At 41.0% G+C, this 22,003-nt stretch overlaps 1 protein-coding gene across 1 annotated transcript in view; it reads right to left on the bottom strand.

Moving 5' to 3' along the window:
* Window positions 1–22,003, bottom strand: part of LOC126194771 (1-phosphatidylinositol 4,5-bisphosphate phosphodiesterase classes I and II) — a 435,021-nt gene that overhangs the window by 20,237 nt on the left and 392,781 nt on the right. The window contains exon 20 of the mRNA XM_049933060.1: window positions 8,512–8,829. Coding sequence (XP_049789017.1) covers window positions 8,512–8,829 — 318 coding nt within the window. The remainder of the gene's footprint in view (window positions 1–8,511; window positions 8,830–22,003) is intronic.

Below are 22,003 nucleotides of genomic sequence, written 5' to 3'. Positions count from 1 at the left end.
ACGGAAAGGTCTATGGTTCATGGGGGGGACACTGACCTTATCTAATCTAATTACACCTGCTGCCCCTCTCTTCACACATATTCGCCTAACAACCTCCATCCCACTATTATCTTATTTTTACTATGTCTCTCTTTGAGTTCTCTGTTTTTCCACATCGATTTGAGTTCATTTTTATTTTTCCCTATAGGCCCTACTGACTCAGGTTTCACCTTTCTCATATTTCATTTGTTTTGTTCTTTCTATGCTTTTCCCAAATTTTTTGTACTTTTCTTATCCTCCAGCATAGAAAGTTGCTCCTTCCACCTATGCAAGTACAGAAAAGTTTCCCTATCCCTATTTAGAATCCAGTTTCAAAAAATGTTCCTGCATTGTTGTCCAGCTCATGGAATTCCCATAAATGGCTTACCTTCAAATTACCCATCTCCATCTGTAGCCTCTCCTTCCATAATAACCTCTGCTTGTTCATATTTCATCACACCATAGCCCTCACCAACCTACTTCAGCAAAACCATATGACTCAGTCCCAAACTTCCTTACAAATACCTCCTCGCCATGCGTAAAATTCTCCTGCTCTGCAATCCCAAATGCCTGTATCTCATCTCACAGGCTGAAACCCTAGCCTTTCAAGAAAAATAGCAGCTTGCACTATGCCACCTCAAAAAACTCTTCAACCTGTCCACCTCCACAAATACACAAAGTTTTTCAGTCTTGGTTGCACTTTATTATTTCTGATTTAGATTATGCATGTTGGTTAACTACCATTATCAGATATGTTGTGTGAGAAAAATGATAAACATGGGATATACAATTCTTCGCAAATATTACAACATTATTTTTCATAAGAAAATAAAAGAACCATAAGAGCATGTTATATCAATAGATCACAAAATGAGAAGTGCTCACAATCAGTAGAGTACAAATACAATCATGTACATGAGTAAAACATACCAAGTCTAGATTATGTTTCTTGGAATTTAAATGATTACCCAAAGCATGCTTGTATGACTTGTACGTATGCTCCATATATCTTGTCACAAAATTGTTACCACTCTAGCCTATATAAAATCTGTAGCAATCCCTGCTGGTATGGATTGAATAAGCTTATACTGCCAGAGACTGTGATCATGTGTGTGAGAGTTGCATTTGTGTGAGTGTGTGTGTGTATGTTGTCTATTTTTGAAAAAGGCCTTTTTGGCTGAAAGCTCACTTTCCATCAGTTTTTTTGTTGTGTCTCAGTGGTTATTATACTGGTCAGACCAGTAGAAATTTTGAAACAAGTATGGGGAGCATACATATGACTCCAATTAAGAATGCTTTGAGGAATCATTTAAATTCTGAGAAACATAATCTACATCCTATTCCATGTACTCAAAAATTAAATTTATTTTTTTTGACATCATCTATGAACCACTGCGACATCTGAGTGCTTTAAAAAACCAACCCACCACAACCACTTCATTTTTTATTGGCTACACATGGATTATGCATTGGTTGCCTTGGAATCATTTTACCTTTGATTCTGTCATTGCCTTTTATTTTATTTTTGCAAACGACTCTTGATTTTTAGCTGTTTTTGAGATCCATGATTTCTCTCTTTTTGGTCTGCAGCCTTGCATTTTGTGATGCAATATTTTACTTTAATCTGTATTTTACCTTAATCTGTTGTCAATATAATAGAGGGAAACATTCCACGTGGGAAAAATATATCTAAAAACAAAGATGATGTGACTTACCGAACGAAAGCGCTGGCAGGTCGATAGACACACAAACAAACACAAACACACACACAAAATTCAAGCTTTCGCAACAAACTGTTGCCTCATCAGGAAAGAGGGAAGGAGAGGGAAAGATGAAAGGATGTGGGTTTTAGGGGAGAGGGTAAGGAGTCATTCCAATCCCGGGAGCGGAAAGACTTACCTTAGGGGGAAAAAAGGACGGGTATACACTCGCACACACACACATATCCATCCACACATATACAGACACAAGAAACTTTAAAAAAGAAATATCTTTGTGAACTTGGCTTTAGAAAGTTTTTAGCAAGTAAAATAGCATGCTCCTTCTGTCTCCTCAAAATGAGAAAATTCAATTTACACAGTTCCTGTTCCTTTACACCTGGCACCCTGCTCATAACTATCACTGCCAACTCCCTCTGCACTAATATCCCCAATGCCCAAGGCCTTGGCACTATTGAAAAATACCTTTCTAAATGCCCAACTGACTCCAAGCCTACTACTTCCTTCCTGGTCATCATGTCCAACTGTATCACCACCCACAATTATTTCTCCTTTGAAGACATCAATTACAAACAAATTCTTGGTACAGCAATGGGAACCAACAAGGTACCATCCAATGCCAACCTATTCATGGGCCATCTACAGGGATCTTTCCTAACCACTCAGAATTTTAAACCTTCACCTGGTTCAAAATCACTGATGACATCTTCATGATCTGGACCAAAGGTGAGGACACCCAACTAATATTACTCCAGAACCTCAACACCTCCTCCCCCATTCACTTCACGTGGTTCTCCTCAACCCAACAAGCAACCTTTTGTGATGTTGACCTCCACTTCAAGGACAGCTACATCAGTACCTCCGTCCACATCAAACCTAACAGCCACCAACAATGTCTCTACTTTGACAACTTCCACCCCTTCCATACCAAGGAGTCCCATCCATACAACCTAGTCGCCTGTGGTCACTGCATCTGTAGTGATGATACCTGTTATCATATTCTGAAATGAGGAATATTCTCCTCATACCTTCCATAATGCTATTCCACCACTCACTGAACCTATGCAACATCTGTCCTTACTCCACTCCTGCTCCCAAGCCATTGCCTCATGGCTCATATGCCAGTAACAGATCTTGATGCAAGACCCATTCCACACATTCTGTTACCACTTACTCCAGTCCTGTCACAGGCATCTCCTAACTCATCAAAGGCAGGGCCACCTGTGAAAGCAGCCACATGATGTACCAACTCAGCTGCAACCACTGGTCTGCTTTCTGTGCAGCCAAGACAACTTACGAGCTGTCTGTCCTCATAAATGGCTATTGGCAAACTGTGTTCAAGTAGCTGAACATGCCATCCAACATTATGTACTTCACTTTAATTACTGCTTCACAGCTTGTGTTATCTGGATTCTTCCTACCGACATCAGATTTTCTGAACTGCACAGAGGGGAACTTTCCCTACAACATATCCTTCATGCTCATGATCCCCTGGCCCAAACCTTCATTAGTCCTTGTCACCCGTCTACCGGTACCCTTCCCAGTTCCAACTCCTATACTACACACGTCTTTTATCCCACTAATGTGCCTACAAGTCCTTTCCCCTTCTCTACTTCTCTCCTCTCCCCACCCCTCTAGACTATCAATATTGCACCTTACAGCTCTATCTTGTCTCCATTAAGTCTCAGCACAGTCCATCAGGCAGCACTCATATCTTTCCCCTCCCAAACCCTATCCATCGCCTCCCTACTTCATGCTTCTTCATTACCCTCACCGCCCATCCTAGCAGATTGCTGCTCCATCAGACGCAGTCAGGTTCTAGTGCCCTGAGACAGTGGGCATGTTTGTCTGAGTTATCCTTGTGTGTATATGTGTGTGTGTTCTCTATTGCACAAGAAGAACATTGTCTGTAAGCTTTAGTATTTTAGTAGTCTTTTACATCGTGTTTGTTTGCAACTCAGTGCTTCCTCTGTATAATGAGTAGTAACCTATCTTTCTATATTGTCGTGTTCATCCTTTGGTGGATTGCATAGAAGTGATCCTAGATGCAAGAACTTCCAGGCTTTTTAAATGTAAGAAAGGGATTATCATCACCCCATTTTCAACCAAATAATCAAATTTAAGTATCTGCTGTGTAACTTTCTGCTACAATCTTTTTGAAATATGTAACATTCTTTTAAAATCAACTAACTAAAAACTAAACTAACTCCGTCTACAGGCCGCAAGCGACCCATCGGGACCATCCGACCGCCGTATCATCCTCAGGTGAGGATGCGGATAGGAGGGGCATGGGGTCAGCACACCGCTCTCCCGGTCGTTATGACGGTTTTCTTTGACCGGAGCCGCTACTATTCGGTCGAGTAGCTCCTCAATTGGCATCACGAGGCTGAGTGCACCCCGAAAAATGGCAACAGCACGTGGCGGCGGGATGGTGACCCATCCAAGCGCCGGCCACGCCCGACAGCGCTTAACTTCGGTGATCTCACGGGAACCGGTGTATCCACTGTGGCAAGGCCGTTGCCTTTAAAATCAACAGAAGTAAAATACAAATTTACTGAATTTTAATTTCAATGATAGTACCTTTTGCAGCAGAATGTTATGTGCTATAAATTAAACGATTCTCTCACTTGTGTATGGTTATCACCACTTCTGATTCTTTTGGTTTATCATCTGCAAATATGTTAATCATATCCAATATGCCTTTGTGTATGCCTGTTCCCTGGTTTCCGGTGCTAATCAATATCACACCACCTCACATGAGAACAACAAACTCTCACTCTGTTATGGACAAGAATGCACAAGAACCAATTCCTCCCCAGCCACAATATAATCCTGAACATTCTATATTCCACTGAAACATTGTCAACCAGCCTGGAGAATTGCCATGAGTCAGTTAGTCAGTGATTTAAATTCCTATGCTGCATGGAAATTGGAGTAGCCATCTTCAGCTCAGTAAAGCTTCTTGCAAGTCAAACACCCAAGCATCAAACATTCAGGTTTCAAGCTACCTTGTGCCACCTGGTGCAAACTCAACTGTATCAGCAATAGCAGCTCCTACTCTTCACAGCTAAGGACAGTGGGGCTCTTCAAGTTACTACTACAGTGAGGTATTGCAGGTGGTGCCAAATGTCACACTGGATTGCACCTTGTGTACTTTTATCAAAATCCTGGATGAATTGCACTGGGCTAGTTCTGTATCTATAAAGATGGTTCCTAACACCTGGACATTCAACTATAATTTTTCTTTTTTTTTATTTCATTGGTTGTTCATTCTTTTCCTTGGTGATTGTATAATGTTTGTAACAGTCCAATAGCATCAGGAGGCCAATGGAGACACCACAACTTCTCAGGGTGTCACAGCAGTATACACACTGCAATCACTAATCTTAATGTGTACTAATTAAACTAAACTAAACTCCATCCAAACAGGCCTTGGAAGGCCCAACGGTACCAACTGGCCGCCATGTCATCTTCAGTCCACAGGAGTCACTGGATGCGGATATGGAGGGGCATGTGGCCAGCACACCGCTCTCCTGGCCATATGTCAGTTTACAAGACTGGAGCCGCTACTTCTCAATAAAGCAGCTCCTCAGTTTGCCTCACAAGGACTGAGTGCAGCCCGCTTGTCAACAGCGCTCACCAGACCACATGGTCACCCATCCAAGTGCTAGCCCAGCCTGACAGTATTTCACTTTATCACTGCGGCAAGGGCGTTGGCAATCTTATTGTGTACAAGTACCATATTACATTAGCTTTGTGCTAATCTTTGGACTGTGTGGTCTTTCACAGGCAAGAATTTCATTCTAGAAATTTTTACCAGGATTGGATGTTGTCATTAAAACAGAGTATCCTAGAGTGCATTTTGACAATGGGGAATTGTGCGCTTGAAGTACATGGCAGAGCGTACAGCCAACTGAACCAGTTATTTGAGCTTTTCTCATTCCATTCACGTATGGAGCATGGGAAAAATGATGGTATAGATGCCTCTGTGTGCGTGCTGTAATTAATCTAATCTTATCCTCATGGTCCCTATGGGAGCAATACGTAGGGGATTGCAGTATACAGGGTGTTACAAAAAGGTACGGCCAAACTTTCAGGAAACGTTCCTCAGACACAAATAAAGAAAAGATGTTATGTGGACATGTGTCCAGAAACGCTTAATTTCATTTTAGTTTCGTCAGTATGTATTGTACTTCCACGATTCACCGCAAGTTGGCCCAATTGAAGGAAGGTAATGTTGACTTCGGTGCTTGTGTTGACATGCGACTCATTGATCTACAGTACTAGCATCAAGCACATCAATACGTAGCATCAACAAGTTAGTGTTCACCACGAACGTGGTTTTGCAGTCAGTGCAATGTTTACAAATGCGGAGTTGGCCCATTTGATGTATGGATTAGCACGGGGCAATAGCTGTGGTGTGGTACGTTTGTATCGAGACAGATTTCCAGAACGAAGGTGTCCCGACAGGAAGACGTTCGAAGCAATTGATCGGCGTCTTAGGGAGCACGGAACATTCCAGCCTATGACTCGCAACTGGGGAAGACCTAGAACGACTAGGACACCTGCAATGGACAAGGCAATTCTTCATGCAGTTGACGATAACCATAATGTTAGCGTCAGAGAAGTTGCTGCTGTACAAGGTAACGTTGACCACGTCACTGTATGGAGAGTGCTACGGGAGAACCAGTTGTTTCCATACCATGTACAGCGTGTGCAGGCGCTATCAGCAGCTGATTGGCCTCCATGGGTACACTTCTGCGAATGGTTCATCCAACAATGTGTCAATCCTCATTTCAGGGCAAATGTTCTCTTTGCGGATGAGGCTTCATTCCAACATGATCAAATTGTAAATTTTCACAATCAACATGTGTGGGCTGACGAGAATCCACACGCAATTGTGCAATCACGTCATCAACACAAATTTTCTGTGAACGTTTGGACAGGCATTGTTGGTGATGTCTTGATTGGGCCCCATGTTCTTCCACCTACACTCAATGGAGCACGTTATCATGATTTCATACAGGATACTCTACCTGTGCTGCTAGAAAATGTGCCTTTACAAGTACGACACAACATGTGGTTCATGCACGATGGAGCTCCTGCATATTTCAGTCGAAGTGTTCATACGCTTCTCAACAACAGATTCGGTGACCGATGGATTGGTAGAGGCGGACCAATACCATGGCCTCCATGCTCTCCTGATCTCAACCCTCTTGACTTTCATTTATGGGGGCATTTGAAAGCTCTTGTCTACACAACCCTGGTACCAAATGTAGAGACTCTTCGTGCTCGTATTGTGGACGGGTGTGATACAATACACCATTCTCCAGGGCTGCATCAGCGCATCAGGGATTCCATTTGACGGAGGGTGGATGCATGTATCCTCGCTAACGGAGGACATTTTGAACATTTCCTGTAACAAAGTGTTTGAAGTCACGCTGGCACGTTCTGTTGCTGTGTGTTTCCATTTCATGATTAATGTGATTTGAAGAGAAGTAATAAAATGAGCTCTAACATGGAAAGTAAGTGTTTCCGGACACATGTCCACATAACATATTTTCTTTCTTTGTGTGTGAGGAATGTTTCCTGAAAGTTTGGCTGTACCTTTTTGTAACACCCTGTATTTCTAGTGTCATCATTTAAAGACCACTCTTGAAATTTCGTCAGTAGACTTTATTGAGATAGTTTCCATCTATTTTCAAGAGTCTGCCAGCTAAGTTCTTTCAACATCTCAGTGACACTCTCTGAAAAATCAGTCCCATGCTGGCACAGCAACTGTCTGAAGTTTAATGTTGAAATTTTTTGCAAATTTGAGATGTGCAACAAGCAGTTAGCAACCACTATTAGGGCAGTGCATGCTAAATTAACTGACATGACTGTGTTAACAATTCAAACTGCAGTCTAAGCTAACTATTAAATCACTGAAATATAGGCTTATTGACATACAGATTCAAACGTATTCAGTGATGAAGAGATTGAATGCAGTATAAACTTCAGATCTATAAACCAGTACAAGACAAACTTTAAAATTTGTGGTATTGGACAACATGCTCCTCTGTCTTTTATCACTAAACATTGACTATTGCCTCTTTTAAACAGAATAGTGTATGAACTGCTGCTGGATTTTGGCGCTGTCCCCACATTTTCTTCTTTCTACTTATCGGACAGTGATACAATTGTGTCAGATAATTGTCAATATTGTAACCTCATTTCCACAATTTTTAACTGGGTTCTACTGTATTCATGGTTCTTGTGCTTGATTTCAAAATTTAATAAATGCACTGGAGATGATCAACATGGCAAAAACCCTGGAAAGCTATTTTGCAACACAGCACCACAGCGATCCATTTCACAGGTCAGGTCATGGTGTGTTACTTCGGCAACCCTCCTAATCACAATCATGGTACAAAGGCAGCCATGCCATGACTTCAATTCACTTTTCTTACAGCAGTAATCTCACTACTACTCGTGCACTTCTGGGTAGATGTTCCCACAGTGACCTTAGCTACACCTAAACATTGGTTAAGGAATATACTCAGTACCACATCACACTAAACTCAGTGTTCTAACTTACCTTTCAGTAGATATAATCATGTACTACTGTACTTACAATTATTGCATCCAATAAATATCTGCCTCCCCTAGGTACACCAAGCAAATGTCACATTTTTGCTACAAAGTGTCAGTATTAAGTTTTTTCCTTTCGTATTTTGAATTATGTGTGCTATGGTTGTATTTACAAACTACATTTTTCTTTTTTAAATTGACATACCTTTTCCTTTTCAGCTTGAAATTTCTGCCGGACCTGCTCATGGGCAGTCTCCAGTCGGCAGCGTCTGCGCTCATATAACTGTGTCAAACGCATACGCTCTGCCACACCCCTGTCTACTGTTGCTGCATCAACCTCACGCTTCACACGTACCATTTCATCACGGTCACGGTGAACTTTAGCAAGAGCTTTCACCTCATCACGTCGTGCACTTTGTAAACGCCTCATAACTTCTGCTGTCTCACGATCTAGCAAGGCCCTTAACAGTTTCATTTGTGATGCCTGAGATGCTGCCATCAACTTCTCCACTGCTGAGAAAACCTGTGTGCAAAATGTCACTATTACATTGGTTCCATCGATTACAAATACACATTAAAATAATCTGAAATTGAAATTGACAGTGACTTTATGTTTTGTCCTCAAGTCAGTTAGTATCTGTGGTATTTGTCTGACTACAATTCTGTTGTGATGAATGAACTGTTTGCTGCAGTCCATAAAATGCAAGTCAAAATTTATTCTCCTTATTTTCTGTCATGCCAACATATAACAAAATATTAATAATTCTCAATGCACTCACTATTGTTTGGTATTAAGTGATGTGTTAAATCCTTGGCAGAACATGAAGACAATATTAAATAGGAAACACTTCCTAATGTTCTGCAAAATTATGTTTATTTAGTCACAAACTGGTTTGAGATTACTTAGGCCATAGTCAGGTGGCAACCGAATGTTGTAAACACAGATAAAATTACATTATTTATACAGAAAATCAAAAGACACAACAGTGATGTCACATAGAGTGTTTATGTGTATGTTTATGTAGGAAAGTTTTACATTTTTATATCACTATTATGAAAAGGATAGATTGCTACTCACCATACAGTGGAAATGTTGAACCACAGACAGGCTTAACAAAAAGACTGCTAAACAAGTAAACTTTCATCCAAGAGGTCCTCTTCTGAATTAAACAACATACCTGCGCATATTCATACAAATGCTACTCAGACACACATGACCACTGTCTTTGGCTGCTGATGCCAGACTGCGAGCAATTGGAAATCATGGGAGAAGCAATCTGCAAGGTGAAGGTAAGGAGGAGGGGGTTGGGGTTGGGAGGGGGAGGGATAGCAGGGTAGGGGTGGGGGATGGTAAAGCGCTGCTTGTGAAAGCATATAGGAATAAGGTGGAGAGAGGGTAGGACAGTTAGGTGTAGTCAGAAGTTAAGACAGAGAGTGGGGGCAGAGTGGTGGAGGGGGTGGGAAGAGGGGGGGGAGGTGGGGGGTGGAGAAGGAAAGATGTAAAGGGATCGTGGGAGTGTTGGTGGAACAGAAAGCTATGTAGTGATGGAGCGAGAACAGGGAAGGGAATAGGTGAGTGATGGACAATGACTAATGAAGTCTGAGGCAAGGACGGTAACAGGAACATAGGATATATTTGCAGGGAGAGTTCCCACCTGCACAATTCAGAAAAGTTGGTGTTGGTAGGAAGCTGTGAAGTAGTCATTGAAACGAAGTACACTGTGTTGAGCAGCATGCTCAGCAACTGTGTGTTCCAGCTGTTTCTTGGTCACATTTTGTTGGTCACTATTCGTGTGGACAGACAGTTTGTTGATGGTCAAGCCCATGTAGAATGCAACACAGTGGTTGCAACTTAGCTTGTAGATCACATGACTGGTTTCACAGGTAGCCCTGCCTCTGATGGAATAGTTGATGTTTGTGGCTGGACTGGAGTAGGTGGTGGTGGGAGGATGTACGAGACAGGTCTATTACGAGGATATTAGCCATGAGGCAAGGGGCTGGGAGCAGGGGTTGTGTAGGAATGGATGAGGATATTGTGGAGGTTCAATGGGTGGTGGAATACCACTGCAGCAAAGGAGGGAAGGGTGTGTGTAGGACATCCCCCAATTCAGAGTACAGTGTGAGGTAGTCAAGACCCTGGCAGAGAATGTGATTCAGTTGCTCCAGTCCTGAGTGGTATTGAGTCATGTGGAGAATGCTCCTCTTTGGTCAGATGGTGGGACTTTGGGAGGTGGTGAGTGGCCAGAGAGATAAAGCATGGGAGATCTGTTTTTTGTACAAGGTTGGGAGGGTAATTATGGTCTGTAAAGGCCTCAATGAGGGACTTGGTATATTTTGAGAGGCCAGCTTGTCATTACAGATGCAACAGCCATGGGTGGCTAGGATGAGTGGAAGGGACTTCTTGGTATGGAATGGGTGGTAGCTGTCGAACTGGAGGTATTGTGGTGGTTGGAAGGTTTGATATGGACAGAGGTATTGCTGTAACCATCTTTCTGAGATGGGGGTAAACACTGAGGAAGATGGCTTGTTGGGTCGTGGAGGACCAGGTGAAATGATTGGGGTGAAGGCGTTGAGGTTCTGGATGAATGTGAACAGGGTGTCCACACTCTTGATCCAGATCACGAAGATGTCACCAATGAATCTCAATCAGATTGGGATTCTGGGTGGTTAAGAAGGATTCCACTAGGTGGCCCATGAATTGGTTAGCATAGGATTGTGCCATGGAGGTGCCAGTTGCCGTATGCTAGATTTGTTTGTAATTGTAAGTGAGGATATAGTTGGTCATGGTGACCAGGAAGGACATTGTATGTTTGGAATCTGCCAGGTGTTGGGAAAGGTAGTGTTTAATAGCAGCAAGGCCAGGGGCAAGTTCACTGGCATCCTTCCTACCAACACCATCTTTTCCGACTACACCTAGCTGCCCTACCCTCTCACCACCACACCTGTGTATGCTCCCATAAGCAGCACTTTATTGTCCCCCACACCCATAAGCAGCACTTTATTGTCCCCCACCCCTACCTTGATATCCCTCCCTCTCCCTGCCCCAGCCTCCTCCTTTCCCCCACCATCCAGATTGCTTCTCGCATTATTTGCAGATGCTTGCAGTCTGGCCACCAGAGACAGTGGTCATGTGTGTGTGAGTTGTGTTTGCATGAATGTGCATGTGAATGCTGTATGATTCAGAAGAAGGCCTTTTGGTTGAAAGTTTAATTGTTTAACAGTCTTTCTGTTGTGCCTGTCTGCAACTCAGAATCTCCACTATATGGTGTGTAGCATCCTATCCTTTTCATAATATTGTCATTATTCCATTCTGGATTTTACATTGTTACATTTTATGTCATATAGAAATTGTTAAATTTAACTGAAAAAGGTAAGATAAAGTTTTTTATCTGGAGATACATTTAACAACATCAAAGTATAATTGAATTAGCAATTTTAATCTAGTATTTGGATAACAAAAATTTAATTGAAGAGGGGAGAAAAAGGAAATTGTGTTTGATCATATTATACTAAGCTGGCATTCTATGTCACATGTTTGTTTTTTGTTGGTATTCCTAACAGGTTCATCTTCTGGCTTTCCTTAAGAGAATGTAAAACTTCACAGTCTCAAACAGTAGAAAGCCCTGAAATAAATAACAACATTGCATTGAAAATGCAAAACTGCTTACTTTTCTGACATTCATTTAGTTGTGCCTCTCTGCAACTAAGCATCTTCCCTACATGATGCATAGCAACTATCCTTTTCATAATATTGTTACATTCCATCCCAGATTTTCCATGAAAAATGCTTAGTTTGTCTGATAGGAATCAAAATATGCATTCCAGCTTAAGTTCTTGTCCACATTTAGGCCTAGGAATTTGATCATGTCATCTTCTTCCAATGTTATGTTGTATTTTAATTTCCAAATATTTTGAATATTTGGTTCTGAAATGAACCATATGGGTTTTTGCACAGTTCAGTTTCAACCCATTTAACTGGAATTAGTTTTCTAGAGTATCCAGTGTGCTTATGATGGAGCTCATAATTTATTCAGCATCATAACCTTCAATTAAAACAGAAGCATTGTCTGCAAATAGAACTGGTGGGGTATTTATATTTATGGGCAAGTCATTTATGTAGAATAAGAACAGGATTGGCCCCAAAAAGGAGCCTTGAGGTACACCTTATGATACTGTACTCTAACACCAACAGCATACCAAAAATTTTATTAATAGACAAACTGCAACTCTTTCTCACAGGGTGTGTATAAAATCACATGCAAGTACAGAGGAAAAATATATGCTGGTCAGTCAGGCAGGGCTGTGACAATTAGGTTAGCCGTGCAGGATTATCCGAGCGGTGTAAGGCGTTGCAGTCATGGACTGTGTGGCTGGTCCCGACGGACGTTCGAGTCCTCCCTCGGGCATGGGTGTGTGTGTTTGTCCATGGATAATTTAGGTTAAGTACTGTGTAAGCTTAGGGACTGATGACCTTAGCAGTTAAGTCCCATAAGATTTGACACACATTTGAACATTTGAACAATAAGGTTATCTGAACATGAGAGACGGTGGAGATTAAGAATGAAAGATTCAACCTTTGCCAAACTCCTTTTAGTAGAAAACTACTCATATGATGAAGACTGTTAAATTTTAGATTCGCTTAAGGAAGGAGAAAGACAATCCAACTGGAAATCAATAAATGTAAGACACAGAATGTCAACTTAGTAAATGATCAGCCTCAAGTTTCCTTTTTTTCTCCCTCAGTTAAATTATATTTTAGTTGTACAAATGTTAAATTAAAATTATAAATTATATTCAGTTTTCATCTCTTGTGGTTAAATGTAATAATTTCGGCATGTTAAGAATATGTAAAAATTCCCTATCTAAACACTCTACATGTCATCATTTTTCTATCTTCTGAATCAATAATGTCTATGTAAGTCGCATGTCTTTTTTTATGTTTATGGCATTCAGTTGTCACCTGAATACGGTCTAAGAAGATGAAAGCTGGTTTGTGACCAAATAAATATAATTTTGCAGAACCTTTGGAAGGTTTTCCTATTCAATACTATTATGTGATTGTTTGTAAACTCACATGGTTATGACAAATAGCATGATTTAGTAGCAATACAATTTTTCCTGCATTTAGGCAGATAAAGTTAGCACATGTGCCTTCTATGTAGGATGAAAATGGTTCGGAATGAAAATTTTGTAATAGATTTCTTTTCTGATAAGACACGCAAAGAAACTTGTTCCTTCAAAGTAAACTTTCTACATATTATACATCATGAAATCTACAGGTTTGCTACTATATTCTGGCATACATTTTTTAACTGATAAACTATTTAATTAATATTCATCCAAGCAGTGCAAACCTCAACAACAGATGTAAGTGAGACCAATTTCATAGTAAAACAAACAGTATTTACCATCAGTGTAAGATACAGCAAGAGAGAGTGCAGTGAGGAACTATTTCATTTTGGGGCTGCCTTGATTAGAGTGCCAGTCTACATGGTCTTTTTCCCTATTTATTCAGATTACCTAGTCAGCAGATCCTTACAAACTCAGCAACATTGTTTTAAAACCCTACTTCCTCCTAACTCATAATTCAGCGACAACCACTATTGTAAAACTTGTTACACACTTTCACACCAGCATCTAGTCCATACCAATCATGCATCTACATCTCTGCAATTCACACTTAAGTGGTTGGCAGGAGGTTCATTGACCCACTTTCAGATATTTCCCTACCATTACACTCCTGAAAAGTACACATGAAATATGAGCTCCTAAATCTTTTTGTGTGAACTCTGATATCTCTTATTTTTTGATGATTTCCATTTCTCACTAAATAGGGGAGCCAACAAAATATTTTCGAATTCAGAAAAGAATGTTAGTGAGTGAAACTTTGTGAAAAGTCTCACCACAACAAAAAACACTTTTATTCTAATAATTGCCATCCCAACTCATGTACCATATCTATAATACTCTCTCCCCTATTTTGTGACAGTACAAACTGAGCTGCCCTTCCTAGAGTTTTTTTGGTGCCTCCATCAATCTTGTCTGGTAAGGACCCCACGGCATGTAGTGATACTCCAGAAGGGTAAGGACAAGTGTTGTGTGGGCAATTGTTGCATCTCCTAAGATGCCTGCCAGTGAAACACAGTCTATGGTTTGCTATGGTGGCATCACACATAGACCATGTAATTAGCATAATCCGATGGTGTCCAACACCCAACAGCTTACTGCACAGACATTTTACAGAGGCTGTGATTGGAAGGTTGACTTTTCTGTCTGCTCATGATTATGGTCGTCATGGAGACTGGCACAGAGAGCTGTCACTAGCAACTATAATGACAAAATTTTGTAGTGGGAGATTTGTGGTTTTCGTTTAACTATCATGATCGGATGAAAAATTGTTGCTGGTCTGTGACTGGCTGATCACTAGCGCAACGGAGCAGAAGCTCTGGCACAGCGGTGATGAAGAAAACACAAGGATAACCGTCGTGATCATCACAGGAGTCGAACATTACTTACTCTTCTGTACTTTGTTGGAGAATAGGCAAATAGTGTTTCATGGTCGAGTTTGGAGCCCTCTACCTCAGATGCCATCAACTACATTGTAGCACATCTGGCCGTGAATTGCAACAGTCATCTACATGCCAAACTCTGCTGTTTGTGGTAATACACTGCTCCAGCTAACAGGGAATCCATCAATAGATTTGACGCCCAAACATGGTAGCTTTGTCTTCACAGTGGATGCACTTAGCACCACTTTCCTTTCAGTAGCAATAGGGTGTGGCAATGTGTCTGATCACCAACATGTTACCTGCGATTACAATTAATTTGCATCTCATTGCGGCCCCAGTCACATATAAGTGCCTCACAGCAATTTGGTCAATTTGGTCAGACAGGACTCCAATCGGATTTTGCAAGTGCCTCCGTCTATTTCTGTCCATAAATTTGTCAATAACTCATGGCGCTTAAGATTCTCATACAGATCATACTTGAATTTCATGCTTGTCTTTGAGTCAACAAATCTCACTGTAGTACTCTAGGTCAGAATTTTCTGTGTTGAACTACACAGTTTCCCTGCTTTCCTACCCATCATTATTTTGGAGGGGAAATAATAATCAGTCTCTTAATTAAATTTATGAGAAGTTTAGCTGGCTCAAGATAGGTTGAACTGAGGCTACATTATTTCAGCATATTTCCTCACATATATGTGATGGGCACCTTCATGAGAGATATGCATCAGAGTTTCACTCTGGTCCTAATTTGTATGTTAGTTAGGGACACCCCACGCAAACACAGGCTAACTTCAAAACATATCCATAAAGTGTCGTCTGCGTAAGAAAATCTATAGCATTACCACTGCCTGGAGAACAAGGCCAGCCAGAAATTCCGTACACGTGCGGAGCTGCTGTATATGTGCAGCTTTCTAGTCACATTGTGCAAACTTATCAGGCATGTAAACAGAGAAATGGAACCGTCACCGTTCATTTAGTATATGTCACAGATAATGCCGCGTTGCTTTACCCACTAGCTGGGATACGTTATACATGGGGTACTCTCATGCTCTTTTCACAGTATCCAACACAATCAGGGGAACTTACATAGCTATTCCATCACCCTATCAATAAAAATCATGGCTCTAAAATAAAACATTAAAAAAATGGTGCATAAATATGCCAGATTGGTTTTAGTCTCATGTTAGGTAGCTAAATACCCTTCATGGCAAGGGTATCAAACATGTCTCTCACATATTAAACGATAATTTTTAAGCATGTAAGTATACTTTGAAGAACCAGTTTAATACATAATTTTCCATATAACAATGTTCACCTAGGAAACATGGAGCAGGATGAGGCACAGTTAGTCAGTAACAATTTTAAATTAGAAAAAGAAAGAAATCTGAAATGTTTATCATTGGTAATGAGAAACGATAAAGTTAATGTCAGGCACAAAAGCAAGGCACATTGATATACGCAAGCAGTTGTGAAGATTTTCGTCACTAACACATGATCAAAACCTTGCTTTACTTATTTCCATTATGGAGAAAGGTTTTTTACACATATAAGTAGATCTGAGCATGGACATAGTTCTCGCAGCTTCGTGATGCAAGTGTGGATATTCTTCCTGCGGAAAGTTTTCATAGAATGCTTTTGTACTTTGTACTGCAAAGAACTTGTCCTTAAGCCATGTATTGCACTGCAGGTCAATCAGTTCCATCTGAAGATGATTCAGAGCATCTTCAACTGATGCTGAAAATGGCTGTGCAAAGCAACAAATAATAGGAGGCACACTTGTAACATCTACAAATTGTACTTGAAATTCCTCATTAATTTTTACAATTATTGATACATATTCTTGAATTCTAGCACTTTCATGGACCAAACCAAGGGTAGGGAAATGTGCAGTGTTTTCAGACAATAGTTGGCTCTCTCAAACAGCAAGCTTCTTCCTTTCAAACGCATTTACTTTTTCCAAAATGTCAGAAATTAAATTATTTTAACTTGCAAACTGACATTCAGGCTGTTTATGTGATACATAATGTCCACAAGAAATGCAGAATCTGTTATCCAGATTCTTCTAATTTCAGTTCACTCTTTCCTTTCTCATTTAAGAAATGTGCTATGGCCAAACATAAATAAAAAAAAAAAAAATCTTTTCAGCATGTTACCTTGACTGAGCCATTGTATTTCTGTATAGTGAGGTACATTACTGTACTCCTCTCGTAATTCCTCCAAGAAGTGCTGAAACTGGCAATGTGTAAGCCCATGTGTTTTCAGATAGTTTACAGTACACACACCATGTGTATGACATTTTCCAACATTACTGATTTTGCGCAAAGTACCTCTTGATGTAGAATGCAGTGAATTCCATACAACATCTCGTCTGTGTATCCTAGCTTTCTGTGCATCAGTGCTACAAATCCTCTATGATGGCCTCGTATTTCTGGTACTCCAACCGTGGTCACTGAGATTAACTGATTCCAATCCATACCAATACCATCAACCACTTGCTTGACGGCTTCGAGTAAATCTACACCTGTCGTAGTCCTTTCAAAGACACTAAGTCCAAAACTTCCTCTGTTACACGCAAGAACATATCGACACCTCATATTTATATCACTACCTGAGCTGTATCTGTAAGATCTGTTGCTTCATCCAACATAACAGAGAAAGCAACAAAGTCCTTAGCCTTATTTATTAATTGCTATGCACACCGCCAACCATAACACTTATACATTGTGTCACTGTTTGTTTGGAAATGAAAATTTGTTGGAACCTGCCAACGTTTATGAAACAAGTGTTCTGCAGCATCAATGAAACAGTTTTTTACAAACTACCATTCAGAAAATGGTTTCCCAGACCTTCTTATTCTTAATGCACTTTTGAAACATGCTTGCATTGCAGATGTTCTGTGACTGTCATTCTGTATTCTGGAAAATTGAAAACAGAATGTTGTTCAGTAAAATATATATGAATGTAACACAAGAAATGAAGAGGCAAGAGGTATCAATCACTATGATAAAAACCTATTGATATGTCTTATCAATTTTGTTAAGTGTACTTAATTTGGATGGCTGTTCTTCACTGTTCAGTGTACTACACTTGTCTTTATGAAACCAGTTGTAGTGTTTTTCAGTGGTGAATTTGCACTCACCACATATTATTCAGTGACATAGCAAATACTGTGAGTTTTCAACTACTGTTGTAAAGACGAAAAGAAGAATTGCAGTTCCCAGTCATGTTTAAATGACTGAGAACACAACTATCTCATTTTTTTCCCCCCCTCGCCATTTCTCAGTATGTCTCACATAAAGCTACAGTCCCCAGATGGAAGGAAGACTGGGTGTGTTTTGGTCCTCATGGTACCATGTAAACAAGGAAGCACTGCTATCACTGCTCATTTGGTACATGTGTCTAGTCACAGAGGTCGCTGTTCCACTTTGTCCACTGGCTGAGATGAGTGCACCTGTGCCGCACTTCCGCACTTTTGTATAGTGTGCAGCATTTGGCGAGCCCTACTGTAGAATAATGATGTTGAGGGCTGAATGACCTGCTCCACTGCTTCTTCCATGTAGCTGGTGAATAGTTACCGTGCCCTCTAAAATCCTGATCTTATCTGAGGACGAGAAAAAAAGTTGAGACGGTTTTCAGTCAATCACATTAAGGATGGGAAAGATCCACTGTGCTTTGTTGTTGTTGTTGTTGTTGTAGTCTTCAGTCCAGAGACTGGTTTGATGCAGCTCTCCATGCTACTCTATCCTGCGCAAACTTCTTCATCTCCCACTACCTACCGCAACCTACATCCTTCTGATCTGTTTAGTGTATTCATCTCTTGGTCTCCCTCTATGATTTTAACCCTCCATGCTGCTCTCCAATACTAAATTGGTGATCCCTTGATGCCTCAGAATATGCCCTACCAATCGATCCCTTCTTCTAGTCAAGCTGTGCCACAAATTTCTCTTCTCTCCAATTCTATTCAACACCTCCTCATTAGTTATGTGATCTACCCATCTAATCTTCAGCATTCTTCTGTAGCACCACATTTCGAATGCTTCTATTCTCCTCTTGTCTAAACTATTTATCATCCATGTTCCACTTCCATACATGGTAACACTCAATACAAATAGTTTCAGAAACGACTTCCTGACACTTAAATCTATATTCAATGTCAACAAATTTCTCTTCTTCAGAAATTCTTTCTTTGCCATTGCCAGTCTACATTTTATATCCTCTCTAATTTGACCATCATCAGTTATTTTGCTCCCCCAATGAGGAAAACTCATTTACTACTTTAAGTGACTCATTTCCTAATCTAATTCCCACAGCATCACCCGATTTAATTCGACTACATTCCATTATTCTCATTTTGCTTTTGATGATGTTCATCTTATATCCTCCTTTCAAGACACTGTCCATTCCATTCAGCTGCTCTTCCAAGTCCTTTGCTGTCTCTGCCAGAATTACAATGTCATCGGCGAACCTCAAAGTTTTTAATTCTTCTCCGTGGATTTTACTTCCTACTCCGAATTTTTATTTTGTTTCCTTTACTGCTCAATTTACAGATTGAATGACACCGTGAAGAGGCTACAACCCTGTCTCACTCCCTTCCCAACCACTGCTTCCCTTTCATGCCCCTTGACTATTATAACTGCCATCTGGTTTCTGTACAAATTGTAAATAGCCTTTCGCTCCCTGTATTTTACCCCTGCCACCTTCAGAATTTGAAAGACAGTATTACAGTCAACATTGTCAAAAGCTTTCTCTAAGTCTACAAATGCTATAAACGTAGGTTTGCCTTTCCTTAATCTATTTTCTGTGATAAGTCATAGGGTCCGTATTGCCTCACGTGTTCCAACATTTCTATGGAATCCAAACTGATCTTCCCCAAGGTCGGCTCCTACCAGTTTTTCCACTCGTCTGTAAACAATTTGTGCTAGTATTTTGCAGCCGTGGCTTATTAAACCGATAGCTCAGTAATTTTCACATCCCAATCTTTGGGATTGGAATTATTATATTCTTGTGGTTACGAAGGCTTTCCTGGCGTAATGATTGATAATATTCTTCTTGGATATGCAGACAGATCATAACGTCTTCATGACACAATATTTCCGTGGTCCAACTGGCCGCCATCTTCAGGTGAGAGTGCTGGTGCACGATCTTGCTGGAACTGACTTCCTAGTGCAAGGGGCGGACCCTATATAGGCCGCAGAAGACCCACAACGCGTGCGCGAGAAGGTGCCGTAACTGCCCTCTAGCGCAGTAAACATACCACTCCGCCAGTGGTGGAAATAGGCAAAATCGAGATATCGCTGTCAAAAAATTAAAAAATTTTTATTCCGACGATCAAAACACAGACCATTGTTTTTTAATGCCAGATAACACCGGGTCCCAAGTCTTACTTAAAAGATAACCCTTGTCTTTATTAATAAGATTGTCAGGTAACGAATCTCTATGGATTCTTTTAAAACACAATCCCAATAGCGAGATGCAGGGGCAACCATTTGTGTCTCATCATAGAGCATTCTGTGTCCCTCGGTGAGACAGTGCTCCGCCACTGCAGATTTCTCAGGTTGAAGCAGTCATGTGTGCCACTGATGCTCAACACATCGGTCCTGAATGGTCCGGATTGTCTGACCAATATAAGCCTTCCCACAGTGGCAAGGGATCTTGTACACACCGGGCTTCCTCAAACCCAAGTCATCCTTTACAGAGCCAAGGAGCGCTCTAATCTTGGCTGGCGGACGAAAAATACTTTTGATATGGTATCTTTTCAGAATTCTTCCTATCTTTGAGGAAATGCTCCCAGCAAAAGGCAGAAAAGCCACCGATATTCAGGTATCTTCTGGTGGTTCAGGCGAAGGTCCAAACTAGAAAGCACGACGGATCTGTTTATCTGTATAGCCATTCTGCTTGAACACAACCTTAAGATGGTCCAATTCTTGTGTCAAGCTTTCTCCATCTGAAATGGCATAAGCTCTTCTCACCAACGTCCGCAGGACCCCCGTACGCTGGAACGATGGATGACAGCTAGAAGCATGCAGGTAACAGTCCATGTGCGTAGGCTTTCGATAAACACTGTGTCCCAGTGTCCCATCATCCTTTCTGTACACCAGAACATCCAGAAACAGAGACTTTCCATCACTTTCCACCTCCATGGTAAACTTGATGCTAGGATGCAGGGAATGAAAATGATCTAGGAGGCGGTGAAGAGCTTCTCTCCCATGAGGCCACGCCATAAACGTATCGTCAACGTACCTCCAGAAACAGGTTGGTTTTAAGGACGCCGTATTCAGTGCCATGTCCTCAAAATCTTCCATGAAAAGATTGGCGACTATTGGGGACAATGGGCTCCCCAAAGCCCTCCGTGAGTCTGTTCAAAATATTTGTCATTGAATAAAAAGTACGTCGACGTCAGCACGTGGCGACAAAGCCTGGTTGTTTCCTCATCCAGTTTCTCACCAATTAATTGCAAGGATTCTTCCAGAGGAACCCGGGTAAAAAGCGACACAACATAAAAGCTCACAAGTAAATCCAAGGGACTAAGAAGCAAGGACTTCAATCTCTGAATAAACACCATAGAATTGGAAATGTGATGTTCGTATTTACCGATGTGAGGGCCAAGAACAGATGCTAAATACTTGGCTAGATTGTAGGTAGGAGCACCCAAATTACTCACGATCAGATGAAGCTGGACCCCTTTCTTATGAATCTTGGGTAGACCGTATAATCTCGGTGGCACGGCAGCACCAGGACGAAGTTTTTTGAGAGCGTCGTCAGGTAAAGAACTCTTCTTCAGCAGTGAAAGGGTCTTCCATTTTATCCGTTCAGTTGTGTCGTCCTGCAATGTTCTGTATGCTGAGGTTTCAAGTAAGAGATCCATCTTTCCCAGATAGTCATCACGTGACAGAAGAACCGTTGCATTGCCTTTGTCCACTGATAGCACTATCGGATCTTCGTCTTCTCTAATGGAGTGTGCTCCCTGCCGCCGTTGGATAAGCAGCTGCAGCAGCAAGTCGTATACTCCTAGCTCACTCATTTGTTACATAGTTTAATTCTTAATTTCTTTGCGTGTTTTTGGTACTTGCATTGTTTAATTCATAAATTTTGGACGTATTATAGTATTTGAGAGTTGTAGCATCGCGTTTTAGTACCTGAATAGTGCAAAATCGTGTAGTCTCCTTCCGCCGCCGAGCAGTGTGTCAG

This window comes from Schistocerca nitens, chromosome 7 (genome assembly GCF_023898315.1).
Source record: "Schistocerca nitens isolate TAMUIC-IGC-003100 chromosome 7, iqSchNite1.1, whole genome shotgun sequence".
In the NCBI taxonomy this organism is placed as follows: Eukaryota; Metazoa; Arthropoda; class Insecta; order Orthoptera; family Acrididae; genus Schistocerca; species Schistocerca nitens.
This window is presented reverse-complemented; position numbering and strand designations above follow the sequence as displayed.